General features: G+C 35.9%; 1 protein-coding gene across 3 annotated transcripts in view; it reads right to left on the bottom strand.

The window, feature by feature from the left end:
* The window catches only part of GOSR1 (golgi SNAP receptor complex member 1), a 50719-nt gene that overhangs the window by 4339 nt on the left and 31345 nt on the right, over positions 1-15035 (bottom strand). For all 3 annotated transcript variants that reach the window (XM_082443627.1, XM_082443625.1, XM_082443626.1), the window contains exons 7-8: positions 10081-10110; positions 2597-2679 (exon numbers count right to left, since the gene is read on the bottom strand). In XM_082443627.1, coding sequence (XP_082299753.1) covers positions 2597-2679; positions 10081-10110 — 113 coding nt within the window. The remainder of the gene's footprint in view (positions 1-2596; positions 2680-10080; positions 10111-15035) is intronic.

Raw genomic sequence — 15035 nt, 5'->3', positions numbered from 1 at the left:
GGGATTACCATCAGGGTGGGAGCCCGTGTGGTCGGGAGAGAGGAACCCTGCAGGGCACGGAGGTACAGGTGCAGCCAGCTACCACCACCACTATCCTGAGGTTCCTGTCTTTCTTTTTTTTCCTTCTCTTTCTCTCTCTTTCTTAAACCCCTTTTCTCAGGAGACTGGGAAGTTTTGCCAGAAAGGTTTTGAGGAGTATGTGATCTTCTCCCCACGGTATAAGCCCCCTTGGATTCAGGTAACTGGTGGGAACAAACTTTAAGTGTCTCTATGGTCAAGCACTGGTTAATTATTTAAAATTTTAAATTTACTTTGCAGCAGTGGGCAGGATACCGTAAGAAAGTGGGTTAAACTGCTCTGGCTGTCCTATTTGGGGAACATAAAAAAAGGAAATATAGGAAATTTTCAATTTTAGGAGTTTTATAGCAGTCACAACTGTATTTTACTTAGTATTGTAAAGTATCTTCATATCTTACTTGTTGGTATGTTGTAATCAAAGCACAAGCTTCTGCATCCTACATTGTTTTGCATTTCTAGCGCTGGTTGCTGACTACACACCTGCAGGTGCATCCTCTTTGTTAATAGAGGTATTGTATCAAGGTCAAGAAAAGCGACAACAAAATCGCCTAGGTTACTAGAGAGCTGGAATGATCCCTACTCCCGGTGAATCCTCACTGCATTTTCCTGTAAATAAATGACTCTCAGCAGGGACTGTATTGTGTATTTATATACTCTACATACTGTATGCAGAGGTTATGTTTTTTTCTAATCTTGAATTTTCCTGTGCCTACTGAAGAGAACTTTACACACTGTAGGCATTAATGTGTTTTTCAAACTAATTAATGAAAAAAAGGGGACAGTTTGCAGAAACAATTTTTAAAATGCAGAACAGAAAGCATGAAGTAATGTGCAAAAACTTATACAGTGTAAGGTACAAATCTCATTTAAAGCAAATGCTTCATCTTTTCTTGCTTGGTAAAAGAAGGGTCAACAATCCCGTGAGAGAAAGTAAGAAAACTTTTGACATTAGGAAACCCTGTCTATAGTGGACATATTTCTATCTAGTTTATTACCTTTAGGGGAACCACCGCCTTCCTTCTATAATAATCTAATTCAGTTCATGTAACAGGGTGGGGCTGACCTTGTCCTCTGCCATCAGGTGAACATACACACTCATGACTGGCCAGAGAGAATATTCCCTCCCCTTGGGCAAATGGCTGGGTTAGGAATAGCTTGAGGTAACTCAAGCTAGGGCAACCACAGTCCTCTTGGGACATGTGCCAGAGCTGTCAGAAAATACGCCCTTTTTCCATGAGAATTTTTGAACTGGTAGGAGGTGACTCTTGTAGCCCTCTCTATCAGCACGAGGAGAAATCTGCCTGAGAATGAGGCCAACACACAAGAAAACAGAAATAAGAGATGGAGTAGGGGAACAGAGAGGAAAGGCAGATTCTTGACAATAAAGTCTGAGCCCCTGCATCCAGCCATACCTTAAGCCAAATTCTACCCCTGAATTTTACAGATATATGAACAAATTAATTCCCTCCTTTTCCTCCTTAAGTCAGTATGAATTGGGTTTCTATTACTATCTCTCTATGGAGTCCTGACTAACTCACACCCATTTTATTTGATTTTTTTAAACATAATTTTGGGAATGATTCTAATTTATGGTACTGATAAAATGAGATAATGTATATAACAGTACTCTGTTAACTGTAGAGCCCTATATAAAATATAAATGATTTCGGAGGTGTGGTTTTATACTTAGGGTGACAAAGCAAGAACAAAATTCACCAAAAACTGGAAAATACCAACAGTCTTCAGGATATTCCTTTCCTTAGGCAAATAAGGTATCAAACTAAAAGTGACCTTAAATTATCTAGGACCAGAAGATACTCAACTTTTGAAAGTTAAAGGTCCTTTCCCCCTTAGTAATTGGGGGAGGAAACTTTTTTCTCTAAAAGGCTTGACTTCTCAGAGTAAACAAAATGTTTTAGCTTAGCAGGCGTATCAGTTTCCCTGCTGGGTTTCTCAGAAGTATCAGTAATACTACTTTAAATTGGGAAACGGAAGAATTAAAAAGGCAGAGGTCACAGTAAACAAGCAGCAAATCTATCCTAGAGCTTAGCTTGTGCAAAATGAAACTGTGCCATCAGCAGTGACAACTCATTTACATGTATGCTGTCTACTTCCCTCCCTTTCTAAGCATGTGCCACTGACTTATTCTCCAAACTGAAAAAAGAAAGAAGAAAAAGCACATAATTTACGACGTTTAGGTAAAAACTGTGTACACCGTGGAGTTCTAACATGGATTCAAGAGCTTTTAAAATATAAAATAATTCTGTGAATTTGAAAATTCACATAATTTTTTTCTAGATCTACTAGTATTAACCCTCTGGTGTGCAATCTTTCAGATATGGCATTAAACTGTATGATCTTTCAGGAATGCAGGGCATATCATAATACAGAATTACTGATGGCCTCTCCTGTTACTGATGATGGCAACCTGTCCAGAAGAGGGGGAGAGTGGTGAAGCACATACACAGATTCTTTTCCCCAAAAAAACCCCCAGATTTCAAGCTTTCAAAAAGGATACTAGCCAAAGTGTTCATTTTGCTCTGAATTGACTTCAACATTCCTCTCTGTGAAGTCATATTTTCTTTTGTTGCCATAGCAATGCTGCAAGGGAGGAAGAGAGAAGCTCATTAAACTGATGTTTCAGATGATCCTGCATGCATCCATCATACCCTTAAAAGTGAACAGAAAACTAAGGTGAGCACGTCACCTTTGAAAAGCACTGGGCAGGAACATGGAAAAAAAAAAAAATCACCTCCCAAGTCATCTTCCCATTGTCCTTTTTCTGAATGACCACTTCATCCCCAATGCTATCCTCTGATATTTTTTTGGACAAGGCAGTGGACTGTTTCCTGTGGGTTGTTTTTTTTTTCTTCAAAGTAACATATGAAATAAGACAACTGACAAATCACACATTACAAAAGCTTCTTAAAATGGTTTTAAAAGGGTCCAGGTACTAAAATATCCTTAATCAGGAAAAACCCTTGAGAGGGAAGTAGGGAATTACAATTATAAAAATAGAACCAAAGGTGCAACATATCACAAAATATTTATATACAACCAGCCCTTAACTTATGGAAAGATTATGTTCCAGGGCTTCCCTGGTGGTGCAGTGGTTGAGAATCTGCCTGCCAATGCAGAGGACACAGGTTCGATCCCTGGTCCGGGAAGATCCCACATGCCGCGGAGCAACTAAGCCCGTGCGCCACAACTACTTAGCTTGCGTGCCGCAACTACTGAAGCCCGCACGCCTAGAGCCCGTGATCCGCAACAAGAGAAGCCACCGCAATGAGAAGCCCACGCACCGCAACGAAGAGTAGCCCCCGCTCACCGCAACTAGAGAAAGCCCACGCGCAGCAACGAAGACCCAACTCAGCCAAAAAATAAATAAATAAAATAAATAAATTTATTAAAAAAAAATTATGTTCCAAAACTCTATTTGAGAACCAACCAAGTAGATTTTAGGACACACATGCAACATTAAGCTGGTTTCCAAGCCAGGTGACAAAGGTCACAGATTCATTAAGCAAATGACAAAGAAGGGAAGTCACTTTTTCACTTTGTAGAGTACAGTTTCTTTCATGTAACTACTTTGATGTGCTTTTTGAAGAAATCTCAGTTAATATCTTTTTGCTATCACTGCCAGGATTATTAACTTTCAATAGTCTTATCTTCTTGGACATTAGTATCCTAGAGGGCAGGGTCAGTATACATTTTGATATGTAACACACAGGGGAGCGTTTTAGATACTGACATTATAAAAAGCAGTAGGAAATAGGAAGTGCTTCAGTAATTCTGAAAATACGTGAGACATTAAAAAAACCGAAAAGCAACAGAAATTAAGATATCCTGGGAAGATGGTAGAGCACAAATTCTTGACCTTATCTCTGGCCCAATTTCCTCTATGGAAGAATACAAGACAAAGGCAGACATACCGGGGAGGGTCCATCTGAGGTCCCAAGTTCTCTTGAGATCTCGAGGGAAGAAAGCCAGGGAGGGCTACACTCTCTCAAGCAAGGGAAGAACCAAATGGCAGGGAAGACTGTATTTTTCTTCAAGCCTGGGGCAAAGACCTAGGTTTCACTGCATTCTGAGAAGCCCAGGCAGTGGAAGGTAAGGGTCTGCATGTGCAGGGGCTGCAGTGATGAACTGAACTGCTCTCAGTCCCTACAGCTGCGAAAGGACTGCTACACACAGCCAGAGAGACCTATAAGCAGACAGCTGACATCTACAAGCTGGTGTGACAACGAGCCCCTAAGAGGGAAAACTGCCGGGCCATCTACTGCCACCTGTATGTACCTGCTTTAGGGTCTCTAATAGCCTGACCTACCAGAGGGCTAACTGAACACATTTTTGGACAGGCCAAGACCAGGTATGCTACTGGAGGAAAATGCTAGAGGGAGTACTTGGAGCAAATGACAAATGAATCAAAACTGGAATTTCAAGATCTGAGAAGGCAAAGAAGAAACAAAAGTGTGTAGGGAGATATATACAAGGATAAGCATTGTTTGGAATAGTGAAAGACAAATGAAAAAATACTCCCCACCACCACCCCCTCCCCTCAAAACCTGGTAACAACATTGGAATGGTTTAGTAGATTATGGTATACCTGTACTATGAAAATAATATTTGCTTATTAAAAGAATGAGTCAGAATTATTTCCATTAACCTGGAGGGATGTTTATGATATACTGAATGATTTAAGTGAGCCACAGAATGTGTATAGTATTAGTCCTTTTTTATTTTAAGGAACACTCAAAACATCTTTGTGTATGTTTGTATGACAGTGAGAAAGGTATTAGAAAGATACATAACTGTCAGTTAACACAAGTTACTTCAGGGGGTAGGAATGGAGGGGCACCACCAGGAGACAAACTTTTTCTTTATACATTTTAGAATTATTTAAATTGTTATAGTAAGAACACTGTACTTTTATAATACATAAACATCTAATAAAGAAAATCAAAAAGAAAATTAGAGGAACTCCACCTGAGTGATTAAGAAATGTTAATAACATTACTAGCACCAAATCCCCTACTGTTATTCACCTCAGTACCACTATGAGTCAAGTAATGATTTATAAAGGTTTTCCCAGATCCTAGAAAATCTAAAGAATTGAAGGGATCAGGTATATCGGAAGACGGAATGAAAATTTGTGGTAATTTGTAAAAGGAGTTGTCAGACCCCTAAATTACCTGCTCCAAACCATGCAGGCAGGTGACTGACCTCAGTTCAGCAGAAAATCCAACCAAGAAGAGACCTACAGATACTGACATTTTAAAGCCCCCAATAAAACAGGCCCCTTCCCGATCACCCATGGTGAAGGCTCCCACTCAACAAATCCTACCACCCACGCACACAGAATGAGCATCCAATCACTAGATTTGGAGCCTCACCCTTAAATACGAACAAAGAGCCAAGGTTCACCAGACATTTGAGGAGAGCCTCTAACATAAAAGGCAGAGATCCAAACAAACCAACCAGCAAACAGAAGAGTGATTCTGAGGAAACAGAGGCAATAAAGGAGGCTCATGAAACTCTAAAATCAAATTATATTTAATGCCCTCCGAGAGATAAAATATCACATTCATGAAACATACAAACATAAACGTGTGTGTGTGTGTGTGTGTGTGTGTGTGTGGCTCTATCCCTTTAGAGAGCTCGTGTAAATTACAAAAAGGAGAATGGAAATAAAAACGTAACAGAAGCGTTAGAAGGAAAAATTGAGTAAACTTTCCAGAAAGTAGGAAAAAAAAAAAAAATGCAAGACAGAGAAAAGGTAAGAAAGGATCAAGAAAAGGCAGGGAAGTAAGAGGTACAAACTATCAGGTATAAAATAAGCTACAAGGATATATTGCCCAACACAGGGAATATAGCCAATATCTTATAATAACTAATAAATGGAGTAAAACCTTTAAAAATTGTGAATCACTATATTGTACACGCATATCTTATATATTATATAGCAACTACACTTCAATAAAAAAATAAGTTAAAAAAAAAGGGGGGACACTTCCCTGGCGGTCCAGTGGTTAAGACTCCGCACTGCCACTGCAGGAGGCGCAGGTTCGGTCCCTTGTTAGGGAGCTAAGATCCCACATGCCACATGGCGCGGCCTTACAAAAATAAAAAGGAACTAGGAAAAATGCATGTTGTGGTTCTACCATTCAGGAGTTGGTTACAGTAGGGCAGCTCCCTAGACCATTATGGACTTCTACTGCCCAAGGTTATCCTTGGTCAAGAATAGGAACCCCATTTCCAGTGTCCATAACCAGTGTTCTACAAGCAACCACCCTTCCCTTTACAGGGATTAACACTTACCCATATGGCCCTCTCACAACTTACTGATTTAAGTCATGGACAAGTTAGGTGACTGCACATACTAACCTGCTATGGTTAATATCATTCCACTTTTTCTAAATGCCCAACTACACATGTGTCTGCCTGTATCTATGAATATGTTCATATTTTTTATTATTTTTAAATAGATATGAAGAGACATAGAGAAAAATATGGAAGAATACATACCAAATTATTAACCAATCTAGTGGCTGTGTTTTAGGTGAATTCTTTTTTTTCCCGTTTTATTTAGGTATATTTGACAAATATAAAGTGTATATTAAAAAAAAAAAAGGATCAAGAAGGAGGGAAGAAAACGATAAACGTAAGAAAATTTCTCAGATCTGAAGATAAGTTTCCAGACTGTAAGAGCCCACTAAATGCCTAGTTCAATGGACTAAAAAAGATGCATATCAAGCTCATATGGTGAGATTAAAAACAAACAAAAACATAAGGGAAAAGGGATGATCTTAAAAGCTTCCAGAGGGAAAAAAATGCTTATCAAATACAAAGGACCAGAAATTTTAATTGGCATTGGACTTAAAAAGCAGCACTGGAAACAATGCTTTCAAAAATTTCAAAATTATTTTCAACCTAGAATTCTATATCTTAGCTAAACAATGAATCAAGAATACAGGTAGAATAAAGACTTTTTTCGACGTGTAAAGTCCAAAAATTTTACCTCCTATTCTTTCTGAGGAAGCTACTAAAGAACATGGTCCAACGTAATGAGGGAATAAACTAAGAAAGTCGAAGACTTTTTTTTTAGAAATAAGTGATCCAATAAAGGAGGTCATTTTAGGATAATGGTGAAAGGACATCCCAGGACCAGTACAGTGAATGCACCAGGTCTAGAGCAAAACCAGTCAAGATTAGAGCAGAAAGAGGTGGGCAATGTCAACTTTATAACACATTGAATTTTAGATCCACAAAGTAAAAAGATCACAAGAATAAGAGTCAAACTAACAACATCCTTTGCACCATTAGTTCTTGTTCATAATTTTTCAGGCTAAGTGTATATCTATGATAGAACATGATACATTTAAAATGTGGTTGTTTTATAATAGATTTACTTTACCAGGTATTTTTAAATAGGTATTATGGCCTTGTAAAAAGTTACAATTCAAACCTGGGCTGAGATATCTGAGGCCAATCTCTGAATCATATATGCCTCTGTTTTCTTAAACTGGGACTATCACCATCTCCTATGCACTCTGACTCAGAAGTAGATAGGGAAAATTAAAAAATAATTTCTGCAAAGCACTTTGTGTTCCTTGGAGAACGGATATTATCATCATACATTATGTTATTATCTTGTTGAATATGCATGATTTCCAGTACCACACAAAGTATATCGAGACTTACTTTCCCATCTTATTCCATCATCTGGAGTCAAGCTGAGTGAATCTAGGCTGTTGTTATTTCAAGGGTCAAATATGCAGAGGCAAAACATAAGCTCCAAATAATGTATAATGCTTTTAAAATGATAAATTATTGATGTGTTTACTGGAACTTCAACATTCTCACCTGTTCTGTGAACTAAACTCAGACACTTATTTTTTCAACAACAGCCAATACTAGCTATACATTTAAAGCTTAAGAATACATTTACAAATATTAAAAATATTCGTTCTTTTCAATAAACTGGTGTCAGCTTATATTCAGTTGTGTACATATTCTAAAAATACAGCTCTAAAAGGAAAAGGTAAAATTTTACATGTAGAATATGTAAAAATAATTATTTGACACAAATTTTATATTATCCATAAGTAATCATAACTAGTTTTATATACAATAAAATTTCACTTGTGACACCTATCATATTTTGAAACAAAGTGAAATAGTGAAATAAAAGGTCTTTTAATCACATGGTTTTTTGCTTTTTAACTAGCAAAATAATTATATCAGTGACTTGATAGTTCTCAAATGTTCCTATCCTATGAGGTACTCCAAATTTTTTTACTCATATCACCTGCCCTTAAAAAGGCCAGCTTGGAATCGAAAAGCTTAAGGCAGCCTGGTGCTAGAAGATAAGGTATAAAGGAAGAAATAAAAGGAAGAAAAAAAAGAAAAAGGGTTATAAGGAAACCTTAAGTAAAGAATCCTTTGCAAAATGTGACCCAACTTTATGTGCTGATGAAAGGAAAGGAGTCACAAGGGAGATATTTCAGTTGATAATTAGGCAATTTTGTGAAAACGTTGGTCAGATGGAAGACCCAGTGCATGCAATTCAAACAAAATTCCAAGATGTGATAACTGTGTATTATTATAAAAGATAATTTATTAAGATTATTAAATAATGATAGGATCCATTTAATAAAATGAGAATCCATGAGTCCATTTCAACATAAATATTTAGGATATGAACACTGAAATATTTAGAGGTAAAGAGGCAACATGTCTGCAACTTATTTTCAAGTAGTTCAGAAAAAAAATTGCAAAAAAGCAAATGTGGCAAAATGATACATTTGGGGAATCTAGGTAAAAGGTATAAGGAAATTCTTTGTACCATTGGAACTTTTCTGAAATCCGAAATGAAATCAAAATAAAAAGTTTAAAAAAAAAGTATAAATAATACAGATGCCATTTTCAAATTACCTAGTATCAGCCAGGCATTGTATTAGGCATTTTACTCATATTATCTTTAATTTTCAAAACAATCTTCTAGAGTAGGTATTATCATCAATCCCATGTTTTTAAACACATAAGAAAATGAAGATTCCAAGAAACTTATCCAAGACAGAGATCTAATTAAGTAGCACAGCCAGGTTTCAAACCAAATAACACTCCAAAGTTTGTCCTCTTTCTATAAGGTAGTAAATATAGTAGTGGTTTAGATAGAGCTCTTATTCTACAGTTAGAGACTCAGATTTGAGGATTTGAATCCTCAATACTATTTGTTAGTCATGTGACCATGGGCAAATTACTTACCTTAACTTCTTTTTTGTTTTGGAGATAGTATCTAGTGATCAGTGCCTATCTCATGAGTTATTGAGGAGATTAAATAACATACAGCATGTAAAACACTTGAACACAATACCAAAGCCTATGGTAAGAATACAAATGTTTGTTGTTTTTCCCATGTACTTCGTTCTACCTTTCCTGAAAAACAGTGCTGTAGACATTGCTGAATTTTAAAGAACGGAGACCGTTCCTAGTTAACTTACTTTTTTACTGTCTTAAAATAGGTACTTAAAAATTCACCAAACCTAGAGAATTAAGCAGTTCAAACCAACATATTTCCCATACCTTAAGCAAGAAACTACTTTAATGTTATTACAGATAATACTAATTACTACAGATGTTCTATAACTGCTGTAACAGAAACCAAGTCTACAAAAATGGTATACATAAGACATTTAACAAATCACATGTTCAAGACCGTTTTCATTAAAAAGTAAGAATAAAAAGACAGAGGCTGAAAATACTGAGTATGAATTAATCAGAAAAATTAACCTAGGTAAAACAGCTCAATTCTACTAATTCTGGAAACAAATGTTTTAGGCTTCAAATGTATCTTACAAGGGAAAGTCACAGTAAAAATACATTACCATGTAATGAAATTCTCATCTTTAAGGAGGATGAACTGACTTTAACTCTAGTTATAGAATTAACTTTATCTGTTCATTTATATGCAAACAAACAAAAACAAAACATTTTTCCTACCTTATTGTCTCTTCTATTAGACGATCTGAGCTGCAAATAAAAAGAAAATTCGAATTCTGGAATTATTAAACGCACATTTAAAACTTGCACTTAATTTTTCTACATTTTACAGATAGATTACTTTTCCAACCATTTATGTAAAAAGAGCACCCAGACTTCTGAAAGCGTCTGGAGAAAATTCTGGACTCTGAAATTAATTAATCCACACATACAGTTTTCATCTTACTTTTATTTGTTGGCTTAAATCTATTTCTTCCACAGAGATACTTGATTATTAAAGTCAGAACAGTTTTAATGACAGCACAAATAAACAGAACTTCTTCTTTAGTTTAGATAGCTCCAAGTTGTCACCATTGTCTATTCAAAACTTAAGAATTACAACCAACTTGTTGAGACAGGATAGGCAAATATAGTTCTAATGCCTATAAGTAGTAATTATTTATATCTTAAAGTTCCTTCCTTTTTTGAAAAACAAAATCAAATCTCAGCTTGCCACACTTTAGAATTCAAGAATCTGAATAGGGACTTCCCTGTGGCGCAGTGGTTAAGAATCCGCCTGCCAATGCAGGGGACATGGGTTCGATCCCTGGTCCAGGAAGATCTCACATGCCGCGGAGCAACTAAGCCCGTGCGCCACAACTACTGAGCCCGTGTGCCACAACTACTGAAGCCCGCGCACCTAGAGCCCGTGCTCTGCAACAAGAGAAGCCACCACAATGAGAAGCCTGCGCACCGCAATGAAGAGTAGCCCCCGCTTGCCGTAACTAGAGAAAGCCCGTGCACAGCAACAATGACCCAATGAGGCCAAAAATAAATAAATGACCCCTCACTTGTTTAAAAAAAAAAAAGGAACCTGAATAGAGACACCAATGCACCTTTGATTTGTAAAATATTTGCCTTTATGCATCACACACTGGAAAAAAGGAAACCCACCAAAAATCCATTTTAGGGAGGAATTTACAGGTAGCTAAATTTGGTAAAGGGGCAGCTTTATAGCAGAAAGTAGGAAAACAAACTCCCAGACATCTGTATCCATTTCGTACAGTGCATGGAACACAGTAGGGACTCAAATAGTTGTATATTTTTTCCAACTACCTCTTTCCAAAAGGATTTCTAAGTTCATTCTATAAATTAATAAATTGAGGTTTTATTATAAAGTAGTAGACCAGGAAATCTAAGTTACTTCATGAATTAGGGAACAAAGATGAACTTTAAAAATGTCATAAATATCTTATATAAATGCTATGATTAAGAATTTCAAAAATTACAAAGACGGTGGAGGGATTAAGAGCCAGACTATGTGGCTTTCTGAATGTTGACTGTATCACCTATTAGCTGAATAAACTCCATTCATTAAAAGCATCCTGGATAGTGTGGATACAATTCAGCAACAAAGTGGCTCCATAAAGACAGCATAATCCAGTAAAAATTGAATTTAAAATTACTTTCCTTTGGGGTATATAATATATAATCAAGTGGAATTATCCTTCTTAAACAAGTACTTCATAATAGCCCAGAGGCATTCCAAAGAGTCATCTAGAGTCTATATTAAGCAACAAGTTTCTGTTTCTTTCAAGACCAATTTAAACTAGCTGAAAACAATGAGCTAAATTTCATCACCAATTATTGTACCAAGGAATCACTAAAGCCACATTTAGATAATAATTCTCTGTTTAAAAAATAACTCATTTCCCTAAATACACAAACAGCAAATGACGCAAATTTCAATCACATATTTTAAAGTAGTTTTAACCAACAAAATGTAAGAACTTGGGAAAACCACTTAGGTAACAACTAATTAGAATATTATTTTAAAAGAGTAGGTGAATAAGTAAATAATAAACAAGTAAGTAAGAAAACAAACAAGCAAGTGCATAACAAATAAAATTTTAAAACTGATCCCTTTGCAAACTGCAAAAAAATCTGATGAGGTTGTCACCAACCAATGAGATAATTTACATCAAGCACTGTGGTGATGCAGTCTTTCACTTACAGTTAACCAGAGAGACCCGTGTCTTATTTATTTCTATATAATATCTTCTAAGACATGTTAACAATACAGTTAAGCTGCAGTAGGATACAAAAAGCTGTTTAAGCGCTAACAAAGTATTATTTTACAGATAACATTTGGAAAATACCGAAAAACAAAGATGAATGTAGAAATCATTTGTAACCACTCTTCCATTAACACTGATATTGTGGCATATTTGTTTCTTGTCTGGGTAGACTAAGGAGTATCTCTACTTGCTTTTTTCATGGTTTATTTAGCAGACAAATTTTGTTTTATAATCCCATGAAGTTACCTAGAGACAAAAAAGTTAAGCACCTGACAGACTCTGCCCAGTTCAGTCAGGGAGAGAAAAAAGAGAAAGATAAAAGCTAAATTATTAACAGTAAATCAGAAAGTCACATTTTCTATTTTAAAAACATCAGTAGACTTTTTAGAACAGTTTTAGGTTTGCAGAAATATTCAGCAAGAAGTACAGGGAGCGCATATACCCATTTTCCCCCACCTATTATTAACATCTTTAGTGTGGTACATGGGTTACAACTGATGAACCAATATTGATACATTATTAACTAAAGTTCATAGTTTATATTAGGGTTTACTCTTTGCAGCTGTACAGGTCTATGGGTTTTACAAATGCATAATGTCATATATCCACCATTACAGTATCATACAAAATAGTTTCACAGCCCTAAATATCCCCTATTCTCCACTTATTCATTCTTCCTCCTCTTCCCCCCCTGAACCCCTGACAACAGCTGATCTTTCTACTGTCTACAGTTCTGACCTTTCCTGAATGTCATGTAGTTGGAATTATACAGTATGAAGTCTTTCCAGACTGGCTTCTTTTATACATTTAAGGTTCCTCCATATCTTTTGGGGGCTTGATAGCTTGTTTCTTGTATCACTGAATAATATTCCATTGAATGGATGTACCTACAGGTTGCTTATCCATTCACTTATTGAAGGACATCTTGGTTGCTTCCAACTTCTGCCAATTATGAGTAAAGCTGCTATAAACATTCATGTGCAGGTTTTTATTTAGACATATTTTCAATTCGTTTAGGTAAATACCTAGGACTGTGACTGCTAGATCATGTGGTAAGACTATTTAGCTTTTTAAGAAAAACTGCCAAACTGGTTTCCAAAGTGGCTGTATCACTTTATATTCCCACCAGCAATGAGAATTCCTGTTGCTCCACATCCTTGCTAGCATTTGGTGGTGTCAATGTTTTGGATTTTAGCCATTCTAATAGGTACATGGTGGTATCCAGTTGTTTTAATTTGCAATTCCCTAATGACATATGATGTTGAGCACTTTTAATATGGTTCTTTGCCAGCTGCATACCTTCTCAGATGAAGTGTCTGTCAGACCTTCTGCCCACTTTTTAACTGTTGAGTTTTAAGAGTTCTTTGTATATTTTGGATAATAGTCCTTTCTCAGATACGTGTTTTGCAAATATTTTTTTCCAGTCTGTAGGTGTTTTTTCATTCTCTTGATAGTGTCTTTGGAAGAGCAGAGGTTTTTCATTTTAATGAAGTCGATCTTATCAATTTTTTCTTTCATGGATGGTGTTTTTGGCATTGTATCTAAAAACTCACTGCCAAGCCCAATGTTACCTAGATTTTCTCCTATGTTATAAAACTTCTATAAGTTTTGTATTTTATATTTAGGTCTATGATCTGTTTTGAGTTATTCTGGGGAAAGATATAAGGTCAGTGTCTATATTCATTTTTTTGCATGTGGATGCCCAGTTGTTCTAACACCACTTGTTCAAAAGACTATCCTTCCTCCACAGACTTGCCTTTGCTCTTCTGTCAAAGATCATTTGACTATATTTGTGTCTATTTCTGGGCTCTCTATTCTGTTTCACTGATCTATCTGTCTGTTCTTTCACCAATACCACACTGTCTTGATTACAAACAATATACAATAGGAAGTCAAGTTTAAATGGGGAGACAGTTTTTGTTTCTCTTTTTCCCCCTGAAAGTATTTTAATAAACATTTTTGTGCAAAAAAAATATATTTTTTTAATGTCAACAAACTTGTTTAACTACAGCAGAAACAAAAAGCCTAAGAGAAAATGTGAGGAATCACAGTTTCCATTTGTTGTTCTTCAGATAAATGGTATATAAGGATTGAAATCCTAAAAACCTACGTGATTATAAATATGAAATATTAAGGAAGCATTTTCTAATTTGTTTCTGAAACTTCTAAAAAATTAACTTGTATATTAATATAAACTAATCTGCTTATGTAAATAAAAATGGAAATATACTTTTCATTGTATGTATATGTTTTTCTCTCTCACATACTTATAACTCAGAAAACAATTCTCTCATAAATATAATCACAGAAATTCAATAGTATCAGCAATCATGACATTCATGAAACTATAAAGAATAAAATGGCTAGTTGCTTTCTCTTACACCCTACAACCTGAGTTTTATTAGTCAAGGCTCAAGCACTTGAATATATGAACTCAGCTCATGGAGTTGTCATAAGGCTCAAAAGCGATAGTGTAAACAAAAGTATTGTGTAAACTGTATAAGCCTACAGATACATGGCTGATGTAGATCAAGGCACTTTCATGCCTCATAGTCTCTCTTTTTCTGCATCCCCTTTCCTGATTTTCAACATAAATTGCTTTCATTTCAAAGTCCAGTTCAGAAGTCATATCCTTTGGGAAGCCTTTCCCATTCTATCTATACATCGGGCAGAACTAATACTTCTTTATACTATAATGTGTTTTCATAGCTCCTTGCTCTTCATCAATTCCTTCAAGATTATAACAAGCATTTAAGATATATCAGACATCATACTATGCACTGGAGGAAAAATATTTTAAATTTGTAAAGCTTACGAAGTTTTTCACATACATTATCTCATATATTTTAAAAAATATAATACTTGGGGGACTTCCCTGGCGGTCCAGTGGTTAAGACT

This window comes from Balaenoptera physalus (assembly GCF_965194825.1).
Source record: "Balaenoptera physalus genome assembly, chromosome: 20".
Taxonomy (NCBI): Eukaryota; Metazoa; Chordata; class Mammalia; order Artiodactyla; family Balaenopteridae; genus Balaenoptera; species Balaenoptera physalus.
This window is presented reverse-complemented; position numbering and strand designations above follow the sequence as displayed.